Here is a 15834-nt window from a genome sequence, read left to right on the forward strand (position 1 = left end):
TTTTTTGTGGAAGTTATTATTGCTTTCTTTTTTTGTTAGCAGGGATACTCATAAATGTATGGACAAAAAACTTTTTAACAAAGGTTTACTTGGCCCCACAGGCGGAGTTGATCTGGATCTAGCATTTTCTGGAAAGATTCAGGACAGAGTTTTCACCTTTGTCATGTTATCTTTATCAACAACATATCAGGTCTCAGATGGTTAAAGAGGCGTTGGCCCAAATGGTCTCTGTCGAATCCTTAATCCAGGTGAAGGGCATGACTTTTCCAACCAATGAAATAAGAAACAGCTGAGCAGTTTATATGCTTAATAAATTGTTTCCTTCCACTTAATGTACAGAAAACTTTTTATTTCAGAGTGAAAAATTCAACTGAATCAAATATAAAGACCATTAAAGAAAACCTTATTTAAGCTTCCAGACATTCACATTTTGGACTCAGACTCTCAGAAAATCTCCAACAATTGTAGACAAAATAGATCCAACGCATAGTATCCTTTATTTTTTACATCAGAACTCTAATAAAGAACTGAAGGAAAGGACACCAACCTTTGCAACAAGCTTGATGTTCTGAAGAAACAATAACTAAACAGCTGAGCTTTTTGAGGATATAGCTACTTCTAAAAACTAACATCTGTATGAAAATAGCTGCATCCACCATCTCCAAAGTCCACTGACTGCCTTCTTAAGCCTTAAAGTTTCTAATAATTCAGAGGTTTAGTCAGTTCTTGGTTGGTTACTGCCACAGGTTCTTTATTCCTCTTTTCTTTCCTTCAGCATCTTAATATATTATGTTAACAATCTTAAAGTTTGCTTCAAATGATTATCGCCAGTGTTTTCTTGTCAAGGTGAGTTTACATGAGTGACTCTAATTTCAATCATCCGTCCCTTGACAATAAAAATCCCTCTTGAGTGTTGAGACTGTAGATTTATCTGTTAAATGATCCGTCTGATGGATTATAATTGAAAAGCCCGCACCACAGTTATCTGACCTGAAGTCTTATTGGATGATGGTCGTCATGTAAACACACGTCCTCTCTGGCTGGCTGGCTCTGCCGGGAAACACGTTGGCGCTCGCTCACTAACAGGCAGTAATGGATGATCAGCTGGCCTGACAGCTGCACGGCTGCCGGCAGCTTTCACTTCAGAGCAGCGGGAAGCTCGTCAAGTCGTGTTTAGCGCACCGTGGGGAAGCCCTGTTGTTACACACACGCATACACACTGCTCTGTTTCACTTCCTCGTGACATGAGCTGAAATTAGTGGAATCACTGCTGTCGAGTGTCTGTGGGGAGTTCACTGTCTGTAATACCAGCAGGACATTCGAGCATCTATTCAAGGGGTGGCTGATATGACCTAAATTATATATCACTGTATTTTTTGGGGTTTTATGGTGATATAATTATAAAATTTAAAGGAATGTTCCACTCAAGACATGCTTCTATTTCTCTCTATTATGTGTTTTTGGGCTCTAAATCCTGACAAATGTAGGTTAATTCTCATTGTTAGCAGTAACAGCTTTTAAGTATCACTTGATGTCTCAGCTGACAACAGACTGTTAATAAGACATCGACATAGTGAGCATCTTAGCTTAATGTCCATTGTCATTTTGGTATCTTGTAGCCAAAATGACGCAAAAGTAGAATGTCAAGATGTCATAAACATATTTATTTCTGCTGTAAAGTTGGTCATTTTAGAGTCTGGAGCCTCAAGTGGACATTAGAGGAACTGTAGCTAATTTGGCTTGCTGTGTTGTCACACAATAAAAGGCTTGTGTTGTTAATGGCACTAACAGACCATCCAAGAAGTCAGTGCTCAAGGTTTGGTGCGGGAAACTGTAGAATTTGATTTTCCCATGGTCCTACCTACCCCTTTGCAGGCTTCCTGAAGTTGGCCGATCAAATTAAACTTACCTGTGTTTGTCTACCCTCTCCAGCCTCTTTTCCAAATATGTTCACTTCTGGCTCCAAAATCCAATAAGGCTGTGGACAAAACACTAGCATTGGGAATTTAGATTGGATCTTCTGAAAAAAATGGGTAAAAAAGGGGTTATGTCCATTTTTTTTTTTAAACAGTCTCTAAATGTAAAACGGTGTCCTACCCAACCTTACTATCTGTGTTTAGTTCACTGTCTGTAACAGAGGTTTATTATTTCATTAATACAAAACTAAAGGCCCTTCTGGGATATTTCTAGTTTATATATTTATTATTTTATTTTCTACTTTCCCTCTGGTGCCATCCTTACAAGACAAATTTCAGTCTAATATATTACTCTTGAAAATGTATTTTAGACCTTCCAGGGTAAAAATTAGTCTCCTTTCTTTCATAGCTCGCCATCTTGTCCTTTCCTCCCCTGCCTCTGTCACTCTGAGACGTTTCTTCATGGCATTATGTCACCGCCAATTACACTGAATGCTCCATCACTGGCGGCGAGGGTCACCCCGGGCCTGCCGCGCTATCCCACCACTACTGACCGCCTTAATGAAAGCTGAGCGGCCGGGGCGCCAGCGAGCAGGCTTCTGTCCATCAGCCTGGCCTGTCCGTCTCACTCCCCACTTCCTCATCTTCCTCTAACTCCCCCTCTTCCTCCCTTCACGGCTGGACTCTATTAATACCCTCTGTCGGAGTGTTAATGTTGTAGAGGTCCAGTGAAGTGACACGCGTGGCAGCGCGGCTGTAATTGCTAATCAGCGGACAGTTTTATCCCCCCTCTCCTGCACTTCCTCCTCTTCCCTCTTCCTCCTCTTTTTTTTCTGCTACTTTCTCCCATTTTGATCCCGCTCTCTCGCCTTCTCTTTGACCTTCCTGCTCTCTCTCTCCTAATGAAGTGTGGGCGGTGAGCGGGCGGTCGCTTGGCCTAAACGGTCAGTCAGCCGCAGCTGATGTGCGTAGGAGAGAGAGTGAACAAAAAGATAGTCGGACAATTAAATGAGCGCTGATTTCCTTCCATCTATTCACATCCAGCTCCTCTCATCTCTGATCTTTTAAATGTTGTTTCTCTCGTTTCGCTCATTAGCTTCACTCAGCCGACTCTGGACGTCATTTAGCTGCAGCGTGCACAAAGATCGAGGAATCGAGAGGCTTTAAAATGCACAATTAAGACTCAAAAGTGGACAATAATTTCCATATATTTTTTGTCCACTTTTGAGCAGAGTTGTGTTTTTTACTCTTTTTGGTTCTATATGTGAAATCACAGAGATATTTGAGGCTAAAGTGTGCTTATAGTTTTGTTTGTTTGATATTACCAAGGACTGGATCACAGTCTGATCTTAAAACTCGTAACCATTAATGCATACACACAAATCCCCCCCAGCACGAAAAAGCTAGGTTTTCCTAAACGAGTCCCTAAATATTTCCATTCATTTCCAGCAAGACTTCACTGTCAGTAACTTTCTATTGGGATTTCTTCCTGCTCGCTTTGAAATCAAAGATTCTTTTTTCATTGACTGAAGAAAACTACCATGTAAAGAGTGAAATCTCCTGTCATCAAACCACTAATTTCTTTATCATCACCAAATTTAACATTACCAACTTATTTGATGGTTTCAGTCTGTTTATTTCTCAAAATGGTTCTACTGTTCACCTTCAGCTGTTCCAACCTTTCCATTAACATACTCATTACCTCCAATAATATCTCTACAAAGCTATTATATATTTTTAATGTCAATAAATGAAGAAAAGAAGTGACGTCGTCAAAGTATTTTATTAACCGATTGCCTTTTAGTCAGGTTACAAAAATGGTGCACCACCAAAACAACACCAGAGCTCACTGCATGACAATTTGGGCCTCACTTTGGGTGACAACAGCGAGCATAAACTGCCGGTTTGGATTGTGGCATCCGCCCTGTATGTACTTCCACTTCACCATAATGGCGCGCCACAGCTGTTCTTCTTTTGCTCTGACGGTGTGCTTGGGAGCTTGACGGCCACTTTAACCAGAGCTGGTCGAGCTCACCAAGGCTGCAGAGCTGCCGTTCAAGACAGTGACAATGGAGTCCATCTGCATACTGGGGAACTTACTGGAGAGGCTGCGGATTATCATAGTGGAGTTCAGAAATTTCTTTTGCAGATGATGATGTTGTTTGTGTTCAAAGTGCACAGCTGCATTGAAAGGTGTGTGCTGACAGTGAGTGTTCATCTGTGTGTTTTCTGCAGGGCATGCTGCTGAAGAGGAGCGGTAAGTCCCTCAACAAGGAGTGGAAGAAGAAGTACGTGACGCTGTGTGACAACGGCCTGCTCACCTACCACCCGAGCCTACACGTAAGACACATACACAAAAGCACAAGCACAAACACATACAGCCACTGTGAATGCTTATTAGACTGCAGCGCTCTGCTAGCCTGCACTGACCTCCATCTATCTGCTGCTCTTCATCTCTCCCCCGCGAGTGTGTGTGTGTGTGTGTGTGTGTGTGTGTGTGTGTGTGTGTTGATGGCTTGTGTATTAATTAGGACTCGTCATCTGTTTGCCCACGTCGGCGCTGATGATGTGAATATCATCTGTAATGTCTCTGCTAATTGCCCCAGCTCTCTGCCCTGTTGGCACAATATCCTGCCCCCAACGCTGCTTTATTATCTCACACACACACACACACACACACACACACTTTTTTGTGTCTTTCACTCTCTCTGCTGCTCATTTCCTCTCTGTCCTCTTGCTCAGTCTGAAGTCAGATTAAATGTATCGCCTCTGACACATTTTCGCCACATTTTTGTTGTGTAATTAACGTTTGTTTGTCTTTGTTTTTTGTTTTTTTTTAAAGAATTTTGGCCACAAGTGCATAAAAATTTGTTTTATTTTGACTTTTTTCTTTTATGTTAAAAGGTACACATACAGTTGTTTTGTGGAAAAAGGTGCAAAATGACAAGTTTGATCATAAAAATTAACACAAAAAGCATTTCAGTGTGTAATAGTGTTAATATGGTTACTTTGTTTTCTTTCTTACTTTTTCTGAAAATGTATTCATTATCTTCTTTAATTACATTGATCGTATTTTCCATATGGGCATTCTTCAGTTCAAGATGACATTTTAAAGTGGCTTAACTAATCTGTTCATCAGTCCAAAACTGGAAGAATTTTCTGAAACTGTTGTAAATAACAAAGAAAAGAAGCCAATTTCACATATTTAGAAGCTAAAAATCGCAAATTCTAAACTAAACGTAAATGAAATTAACTGATTATTTAAAAAAATACAGTTTACAGTGGTCCCTCGTTTATTGTGGGAGTTACATTCTAAAAATAGCCTGCGATAGGTGAAATAGCCAAGTAGGCAAGTTTATTTTTTTTACAATTATTATACATTTTTTAAGGCTGTAAAACCCCTCACTACACACATTATACACTGTTCTCAGGCGGGCATGAACATTTTCACACTTTTCTCTCATGTTTAAACGCCCTCAAAGTTCAAACCTTCGTAGAATAATATGTCCAGTATTATAAAATGAAACCCCCGCGGTTGCCTTTGACGGTGCAAAACGTTTTGTCGACATTGTTGTGTTTGTTGGAGAGAAAACTTACAAACATACAGTACAGCACTTCAGAGTCACACTGCTAGCAATCGAAGAAATTTGTCAAGTTGGATGCATTCTGAACTGTACAGGAGACACGGCATGAGGTTGACTGACACTGGTCTACAGCCAATCAGCACGCAGAACACAATGAGCTGTAAAAAAAAACAAAACCCCCCCCCAAAATTATGCAAAATTGCACAAAAAAATCAACGAAATAGCGAGGCCGCGAAAGGTGAACCGCGTTATAGCGAGGGACCACTGTATCTCTTAAGAAAGGGTGATACTTTTGTTTTGAATTAATAAAGGAATACATTTATGAACTGCACGGGAGGTGACAGGATAAGTTTGGGGTGGTTGGAGCGGTTGGAAAATACTTGATTGACCACTTGATAATGCTGGGGTCACTACAAGAGATGGGAGTGAAAAATACTGTGGAAAAAATGAGTAAAGGACTCTATAGACATCTGTTTTAGAAACATTGTAATTTAGGAGTATGCTCTCTTTCTTTTCATCCTTGCTCAGTAATTATGTGTTTTGGATGGTTTTTTGGACTTGTTTGATCTGGTTTTAGCCTTCATTTCACTGATTCAGGGATGCTTGGACATCATGTTTGATCTCTTCGGGAGTCAGATTGTTTTGATGATAATTGATGGCTTGTTTTGTGCAAAGCTGATCAGAAAAGCATGAAAGGTCCCCTCCCTGTTGCCTGGATTTTCTTGACACCAACAGACAAAAAAGTATCTTAGAACCTGAAAATATTTGTTTTAGGTTGAAAAATGACCTAAATGAACAATGAATCGCGCATTTTAGAAGTTGCAGATTATTGTCATGCTTTTCTTGACTAATTGACTCTTGGTTTCATCTGCAGAAACATTAAATCACAAATGATTTGCTCAGACATATCCACACTTCACCAAACTGCACACGTCCATCAGCCATTAGAGCAGCTGATGCAGTAAATTAGTGTTAAAACTCATCACTTAACACATCAACACACACAAACCCCCTCCAGCACCAAAAGCCAGGTTTTCCTGAATGCTTTGCATCTGCAGCTCCGGCGTCAATTAACGTGTTTGCGGAGGCTAATCGAATGAAACTCAATCAGTGCCACTAATTGCCCGACTATGTGCAAAGAAATCACATTAATGCCGCTAATTGAGTGGATGGCAATAGATGCCACCTAATTGCCAAGAAAAGTCTAAAGAGGAGAAGATCAGGCCAACAAAAGGCGAGAGAGTAATTAATCGCCTCTTGTCTCGATGTGATTCTGAGCAGTGAGTGTTGTTAAGAGCAGAGATTTTTTAGAAATTCTTGTTCAAGAAAGAATGATTAGAAGTCAGTTTTTCTTTTCTTTTTTTGTGTTCATAAGCCTGAAACTAAGGCAGAGAGCTAACCAATGCTGAGTGAACACAAGATAGAAACCAAGATGGTCTTAAAGAATTCATTTTTAAACGTCCCAAATCCAAATGTTCAAAACGAGATCCAGCAGTAAAAGTAATAATAGATTAGAATTAGAAAGTTTTAACTTCAGTGATCTTAAATACACGTTCAGTTTTTAGCCTTTAGATAATAACTTGAAGACACTACAAATTTCTGTCCATTGAGATAATTTTGCATTAAAAGCAATGTACATCTACAGTTTACATATCAACAGATGTAATTTATAATATTTACCATAAAAACCTGTTATGTAATGTGTTTAAGTTCGTTTAGGTTTTAGGTTTGAACATGGACTATAGATCTCTTCAGGTTTTTTGACACTGGTTTCTGACCTGGCTTTGGACTTGTTCAGGTAGGTCCTAGGCTTAGTTTTAAACTTATTTAAGGCAATTTTGTGCAATACTTGGTATTGCACCGATTTTTATACTTTGGTTTCGACGTGGACATGTTTAGGCTAGACTTTGCACTTCTTTCTGACCTGATTTTGGACATGTTTAGTCTGGGTTTTAGATTTTGTTTGTGACCTGGTTTTGGACCTGTTCAGCCTACTTTTTAGACTTGGTTCTGACCTGGTTTTGGTCATGTTTAGTCTGGGTTTTGGACTTGGTTCTGACCTGGTTTTGGACCTGTTCAGGCTAGTTATGGAGCAACTTTGTACTTGTCTTTGTAACTGTTAATAAATTTGGTTTTGTACCCACCATCTCTGCACCTTCATCACTTTCTCCACATTTTCAGTCTGATCGCAGAGCTTCTTCTTCTTCTCCTTTATCTGCTGTTGTCTGTTTACCCATCGATCGTGTTGTGAAGTAGCTCGCTCTTTATGGATTCATGTTTCCTTTGCCGTCAGCAGTATCCAGCTCTCAGTTCATGTTGCATTTTTCACACTGATGCTGCCGTTGATGCGTCCATTTATACTGACTGCACGCAAACACACACACTCTTAAATACACTTTCTTTCTTCCGCGCTCATAAGCTGACAACATGTTCTCGTCCTCTCTCACACACACACTCGTCACCACCTGCTGTCGGTTTGTTTGGTCGATACACACATCCGTCCTGGACGTCGCTGCATGGTGTGGACGATCGGGCCGATGATGAAAGCTCTCAGATGCAAATGGAGACTCAATTACCTCGGTCAATCTGTCGGAGGGGTGTGTGTGTGAGTGTGTGTGCATTTGTGTGTGTGTGGAGGGTTTACCCAGCGGGCCCCTGGCTCGAGGGCTCTCCAGTGGCTTGTTAAGACGCCGTCGAGAGCACTTGGCTTTGAATTGGCCTTTTGTCAGCCGAGCTGCCAGAGGGAGGCGGGAAACACTGAGAGAGAGTGCGTGTGTGTGTTATAAATGTGTGTGTTATTATCCAAGTCTGTGCAATAACAGCAAACCGAGGATGCTTGCTGAAATAATGCCACGAACAGTTTGTATTTAACAGTAATTATTTCAACTGTATAGAGCAGCTCTAATGAAAGCTGTAGTGTGTCAGAGATGAACACAACATTGACGAAAATGGGGAAAAATAAAAAAACTTTGTTAGTTTGTGTCATTGAAATCCAACACTACAGGGTTTTCTTCATGTTTGCACAGACATTTTAACTAAATTACACACATTAAGGATGTGAGGCAGAGTTTTTGGTACGTTTTGAGCAGGCTTTGGTTGAGTTTAGGTGAGCAATCCAAGTGGAAAGCGAAAGTTTTCATTTTTTTCAGGTAAATCAAAATAACTTCATGTTGCATAGATCAGGTATCTGCTTTGAGGTTGGATTTCAGTCGTTACGTTGGACTGATTTTGGGCTTGGGGTGCGTCTTTGGAGTGTTTTTAGGTTTGGTGTTTCCCTTTGGTTTTGTCTTAGTTTTAAATAGTTTGTTTTGGCTTTTATTGCTTTGCTTTCCTGGCCTAAATTGTTTTAGGCCAGTTTTGTATTTGGATGGGTTTTGACCTTGATTGGTTTGGACATATTTTAAACTGGTTTTATAAACATTTTGCAGTTTGCTTTGAACAATTTTTGTGGCTGTTTTGACCTACATTTAGACTCATTTATTAGCTTGGATTGGGGATCACTTTGGGTTGATCTGGACTTGTTTTGTCCTGTTTTATAGTTGGGGCTTGGTTTTATACACATTTTTTAAATTTGTAGAGGTTCACTGGCTGGATATTCTCGACTCATTGTCCTGCTATGGAACATCTGGATCCATTAGATAGTTCTTTGTAATGGTAAAGAATGTGAAATAATTATTCTTTCTTCAGATAGAAAAAAAAATACTTGTAATAGCCTTCTTCTCCAAACCAACACTTATTTTCCAAATAATTCCCCTTCTCTATGTCTTAAAAAATATATATCAGACTTTCTTTTTAATCCACAAGCTTTGTTTCTCATCACCACCTTGATCCTGAAGAGGAGGCCGACCTCCCAAGGTGCCGTGCTTCTCTTGGGTCACCACTGATTCTCCGACACCGTCAGAGAGGTGGGGGTGGTGAATTTAACAAGCGCCTCTCGTTCGTCATTAAACACCACTTCTTGTCTGATCCATCCGGTCCGGACCGGAGGGGGGCTCCTCGCTAGAGGGGCTGCCGAGGCCCCTGACAGTGGTCGCTCTTGTTTCAGGCACATTTGTGAACGGACAGAGCCAATCAGAGTCCGAGTGTTGGGCCACTTCAGCGCCGCTTTAAGGGATTAGTGTTGCTTTGTTTCCATTGTGTGTTTGAGGGATTTGGGAGGTTTATTATCCCAAATAATCCCACTCGTGTTGATGAGATCTCTTACACGCACACTTCATTTTACTTGCTTTGTGTTTTGTGCTCTAAGTGTTGTCCCATGTGTTTATTTGCTGTCAGTGGGCCTGCTTAGTCAATGATTGCATGTAATTACGTTTTTAAAATTCTTTCTCTGGTTTAAACGGTTGTAAAATGTCTGAATACTCGGACGAATAAAAATGGGTTTAAGATTCATGTAGGTTTAAAGATTACGGGACTTCAACACAATAAGGTTTGAATGCTGCCTTCTGTTTGTCAGGACTACATGCAGAACGTCCATGGGAAGGAGATCGACCTGCTCAGGACCACGGTGAAGGTGCCGGGGAAGAGGCCACCGCGCGCCGTGTCCACCTGCGCTGCCATGCCGAGTCCCAAAACCAACGGCCTGACGAAGGACATGAGCAGCCTGCAGCTCGGACAGACTTCAGGTGAGGCCTGCAAACTGACACCTGAGAGCGTCTGTATCAGACCTTCAAACCTTTAAACCATAGGTATAAGGGAGGTAATCTTTGTCACACCCCTCCTCCTCTGTGATTGGACGGCAGTGATTTACCTGAAATTCAACATTTTTTTTACTGCTGAACTCCCGTTTAGAATTCATCATCAGAAGTGCATGCTCTAACATATGTAATTTTTCAAAACAAAAGCAATAATTACTTATAAGGAATTTACCAGGATGCATTTAAAGCTTCAGGTTTTCAAAATAAAAGTTTTCTATTTAGTTTGTTGCAACTTATGTTTTCAAAAATATCCAGTCCTGCTATCAAACATCCAATCAGGAAGTCCATTTCTTATAGTTTAAAGTAACGAGTCTTTACGTCAATTTTCATGTGTATATCCAGGTTTAATGGTTAATTTGTGAAATTATTATTAATCACTGTAATTAAGTAAGAAACCTGTTTAAACTCCATCTTCATGCGTTTAGATGTCTCATTTTATTTTAAACATCCAAATCTTTCTTGTAAAATGATACGATAACAACAATAAGTTTTCACATTTATCCAACATTTATCCAAAAAGAAATTCGCATTTATTTTGTAAAAATGTCTTTGAAAGGCTTAAGTGTAACTGTCAGCGTTCACACGTAGAAACCAACAACGTGTTTGGAGGTAAAAACGAAGTGTTGTGTTAAATAACAGAAAAACTGAATCAGCGTTATTGAAATGATGCAATAAAAATGAGCAGAAATATGAAAACATAAAGGAGTGAACATGAAGTCTCGCCTCCACTCAGCAACGATTAGCCCATCATCAACACACTCGTTCCCTAATTGTGCTTCTAATCGCCGCTCTCGCTCTGACATCATAAACACGAGCGTTGTTTTGTTCGTTCTGAGTCAATAAAGATTGATTGAAAGGAGGAGGGGAAAAATCTGCAGTTCAGCCTCGAAGCAAACGTGTCTTATCACCTGAAGGAAGACGTCGTAAAACAAAAGGTGGAGCATAATCCTGCGTGTCTCACACACACATAAAATCAGCGCTTATGAGGCTTAAATCTCTCTCTTTCACACACACACACACACACACACACACACACACACACACACACACACACACACACACACACACACACACGCAGGAGGCCCGAGCTAATAGCATGAATATTCAGTGAGCTGTACTCCATGTACTAATTATTGTCATGAATATTAATGCAATCAGAGTCCTGGCTCCATTCAGCCAGCACCAAGAAATGAGCTGTAATGAGAGAATGAGGGAGAGGAGGAGGAGGGTGGGGGTGACTCACCCTGCTGCTGGACCACACAGCCTCTTGCCGACTCGAGGGTTTGATTTAAGCAGCCGGCTCGTGAGAGGCTGCCTTTTATGGCTCCCTCGTGTTTCTGTGTGAAGTAAATGAGAGTATGTGTGCACGCCAAGGAAGGAAGAGGAGGTCTGCAGATGATCTGTGCGACGCTCCGGATGTTTGAAGCTTAAACAGCAGCACGGGCTTTAAATGTGATTCTCTGGTCATGAGAAACGTGCTCAAGTGTCAGTTTTCTTCAGTCAGCTGGTTAAAATGATCAGAACGCTGAGCTAACTGTACATGGAGCCCGTAGTTACTGCTCCCAGCCTGTAGAGGGGGGCATGACAAATTAAATCCAAAAACCCCACTTCCTCCAGTGACGGAGTCCACAAACAAAAGGACAGCTATGTCCATCTTTGTATATTCAGTATATTGTATATTCAGTGTATGGTGCTATCAGCAGGCTTCCTGTCACTGTCCAATCAGAGGAAAGAGAGCTGTTAGGGAGGAGGTTTCTTAAAGAGACAGAAGCTAATGCAGCTTTTCTCACAGAAGTTATGAGTGATAAGTGAACACTGCAGGTATCTGAGTCTTCCTTATATGCCGCATTGACGTCTCCACTTTGTGTTTCAGGCTCGGTGACTAGCAGCTCGTCGGTGTCGCAGATGGCGAGCGGCGTCAGCTTAGTGTCCTTCAACAGCCGCAGCACGGAGGGGATGCACCAGCGCTCGTACTCCGTCTCCAGCGCCGATCAGTGGACCGAGGCCACCGTCATCGCCAACTCTGGAGTCAGCACGGGTCAGTGACCGGCATGCTCACGCAGAGTCATGTGATCCTCAATTAAAGTGCAGGCCAGGTCACACGAGAAGCTACACACCTGGGACTGAAGGCCCTAGTGTGGAGCTACGCGAGGGGGACTATCATTTGTCTCCCATTGATCCAGCTGCCAGACCTCTAATACTGCCTTAACTGTTTGTCAAGCTAATGGACTGTCTGTGTGTGTATGTTGGTGTGTGTGTCTGTGTGTGTATACAGGTGTGTAGGACTTAAAGTGCCATATTAACCTAACACACACACACACACACACACACAGAGCAGGAAGCTGAGACTGACAGCTGTCAGGCTGTGTATGAGCCTGATGTTAAGCTTGAGTAGCAGCTCCTTCTCTGGGGCCTCCAGCCTTCCTCAAATAACGTTTAAAGCTGTGAAACGCTCTCAATGGGCTCCCAGGGGCAACACACACACACACACACACACACACACACACACACACACACACAGTTTCTATAGGTGCAAGGGCACGCCTTTAAACTCCTGTGGACCCTTAAAAGGTAATTTATGCAAGAGTAAGATATTAATTAACCTTAAAAATGGTGATGAAGTCATGAATCCTTCTGTCAGAGATCTGAGAAATGTTACAGATCTTACAGCAATATCTGAAAAAAATAATTGGGACAAATGTTATTTTATAAAAAGAAAATAAGAGAAACCTGGTTTAACTTTAAGTTTGTGACAGAGTTTTGTGGTTTTAGCTTTAAATTAAGCTAAAAATTCATCTGAACTCCTCTGCTAAAAGTTTTTTTTTTCTTCATATTTTTAAATGTGAAAAAAATGTCTTCGAAAGTCTAAGAAAGTAAAACTCCCAACATATGTGGATTATGGAAGCCTGAATGGGCCATCATAAGAAATTAAGAAAAAAATTAACGAGTAGTCAAGACTTACATGTGTGAACTCATCACTCAGTTCTCAAGCAGCGTTGAGGCCAAATAGTAGGAAATAATTGTAGAGAAGAAAAAAATGAGAAAAACAAAGATATTACATATTAAATAAGCTAATGAAAAAATAAGTAGTAATATAACATCTTAAAAATACAGAAAGGAAATTAAAAACAGAAGTAAATAAACTGAGAATCTTAAATAAATAGAGGAAATACTGCAAATTCAATCATTTCCGAAATACTCCTTTGTTTATATTTTATTAGGTGGGGTCTGCCCTCCATAGATCAACTGTCAGAGTTAATAATAAGCAAAACTGCTTAAAACATTTGTGTTAAACAGTGCTAAGAACTTAAAAGAAAATAAATAAAATTCTGCAATAAATAAATACTAAAATTAAGATTTAAACTCATGAAAAAATTCAATTTCTGCTTCTTCTTTGAGTTTTATTAGGCACGCAGGTGCTTTGCCGCCACCTTCTGGAGCATAAAACAAAGAAAAGTTTGTAGTCTTTGGACCTGCTGCTGCTTCTTCTGTGGTGGTTTGTGTGGTCTGATCAGCTGGTGTTTAAACTGTTGATGAGGGAAAATACACCACAGAAAAACAATCAGAGTTGGACTGAGAGAGAGAGTGCAGCGGGAGGAGGTGGTTGTGGGGGGTGGGGGCAGCGGTGGTGGGGTTTGACGTGGATGGAGCGCGGCTTGCAGATGGGAGGGCCGTTAATCCACGGCGGTTAATTGCGCGCTCGGGGATGGCATCTTGTCAGCAGAGATAAGTTGTCACATTTTCCACTTGAGCTGAGACTAAACGATTGTAAAATAAGTTATGGCCGTCCTTGGGGCTGTCTGCCGTTCGGGGACGCGGCGGCCAGCAAGCGCTCGACAAGATACGTTTGTGTGTGTGGTGTGTACACGTGTTTCCATCTGCACACACAGATACACACCGCGCCCGTGTCAGTGTGGCCGCCGCGCCGTGATATTGATGGAAGCTGAATGTTATTTTATTCCGCCGCTAGTCACAGCTGTCAGCAGCCGGCATGAAGAGTGGAGGGCAGAGAGAGAGAGACTCCACTCACTGTGCTGATAGCCTCGCTCACCCACAGGTCTCAGCCTGCATGTCGACCTGAACGGGATTCAGTATAGTTTACTTTAATCCATTTGGACCCCGTCAGTGGTGATTCTGGATATTTTATATACGTATTTCTACATTTACTGTTCTGCTTATAAAATAGAACAATTGAGGTGTGAGGTTTTGTGCTCAGATTTACTCAGCTGCTGTTCTGTGCCAAAGAGTTTTGCCACCATGGATATTAAGGTCATTAGTGAAGTATCAAAGGTAAATGTGCAGCAGGATCAAGAGCTGAAGCCAGAGTCAGAATGAAGAGCAGGGAGTCCTGTATCTGATGGTCTGGACCTCACACAATCCTGATCGCAATATCAGCAGTGTGAAATTACAAGAAGAGACAAAAGACACCAGTTTAATCCCACTGATGAACTTCAGCAATTCCTCCAAAACCCATAAATCAACTACAAAACCAGGTCTAGAGTCCAAAATTAGGCTCACAACCAACCCCAGAAGTTTTTTTTTAGGGTACTCAAAAACTAAATCAGAAAACTTCTAAGTTCTTCCAAACCAGTACCAAACCAAATGTAATTCAAACCTAATTTAACCCAATGGAAAATCTATTTTGAAAGTAGTTTTAAACCAGTTTAAAAGAAAGTCCCAATAAGCCCATTATCAAGTGTAAGAAATAAGTCTGGTGTAACATGAATAAACCAAGACCCTGAGGCTAATTTAAAGAACTGTGACAAGCCCTCGAAGATTTTAAAGGCAGCATTAAAACAAAACAAAACACTGAGGTCAAACCAAAATGAAACCAGTCAAAAACTTAATCCAGAACCATCTTAAAACCTGTCCAAAGTTCTCAGCAGATAAAACAAGAAAGGCCACTTGTGTATTAAACTTACAACTATCTCAAATTATCTCTGAATGTTTTTCTCCACAACCATAAACTTCCCCTTTTAAGACACTGCAGAAAAAGATGGATGCCTCGACCTATCCTCCACCCACCAAAAAGCTCTTGGGTCTTTAGAAAGCAAAACCCCCAAGTAGTTCTGTTTAGTTATATTCGGCATCAGTCTACAGCAACAGTTATTTTACTGTTGGGTAAAGATCCTGCAGTATTATAGTAAGAGAAGCCCATTGATCCCTTATGAGCAGTATGGCAACAGTGTAGAGTTCTATTTGTGATTTTATTTGGTTAAATCACCAGACACGGGCCTGGGAGACTCCGTCTGCTCCAGTCCCAGCATCTCCAGCACCACCAGTCCAAAGATGGAGCCGCCGCCATCGCCGCATGCCAACCGGAAGAAGCACCGGCGGAAGAAGAGCACCAGTAACTTCAAAGCCGACGGCCTCTCTGGTACTGCGGAAGGTAACGCCATCTCCCCTCCCCCTCGCCTCGCACTTTCCCCGCCTAGTTCTTAAAAAATACATATGAAAATATCATCTTTAAAACTGACCTGACCTTTATTTTCTAGTTTTCAAATCTTAAATCTCACTATTTTTGTAAAGTTTGTGTGTTGATGCTATAATGTTCATAGTGACATTAGTAGATGTTATTTGGGACCTAGGCTGGGAAACGCAGTCATGTGATTGTCTGAGATTTTCGACCTCCTCAATGAG

At 41.2% G+C, this 15834-nt stretch overlaps 1 protein-coding gene across 3 annotated transcripts in view; it reads left to right on the forward strand.

Moving 5' to 3' along the window:
• agap1 (ArfGAP with GTPase domain, ankyrin repeat and PH domain 1) overlaps positions 1–15834 on the forward strand; it is a 170219-nt gene that overhangs the window by 114064 nt on the left and 40321 nt on the right. For all 3 annotated transcript variants that reach the window (XM_031740092.2, XM_039606865.1, XM_039606866.1), the window contains 4 exons: positions 4152–4256; positions 9954–10122; positions 12068–12232; positions 15422–15583. In XM_031740092.2, coding sequence (XP_031595952.1) covers positions 4152–4256; positions 9954–10122; positions 12068–12232; positions 15422–15583 — 601 coding nt within the window. The remainder of the gene's footprint in view (positions 1–4151; positions 4257–9953; positions 10123–12067; positions 12233–15421; positions 15584–15834) is intronic.

Source organism: Oreochromis aureus, linkage group 23 (assembly GCF_013358895.1).
Source record: "Oreochromis aureus strain Israel breed Guangdong linkage group 23, ZZ_aureus, whole genome shotgun sequence".
In the NCBI taxonomy this organism is placed as follows: Eukaryota; Metazoa; Chordata; class Actinopteri; order Cichliformes; family Cichlidae; genus Oreochromis; species Oreochromis aureus.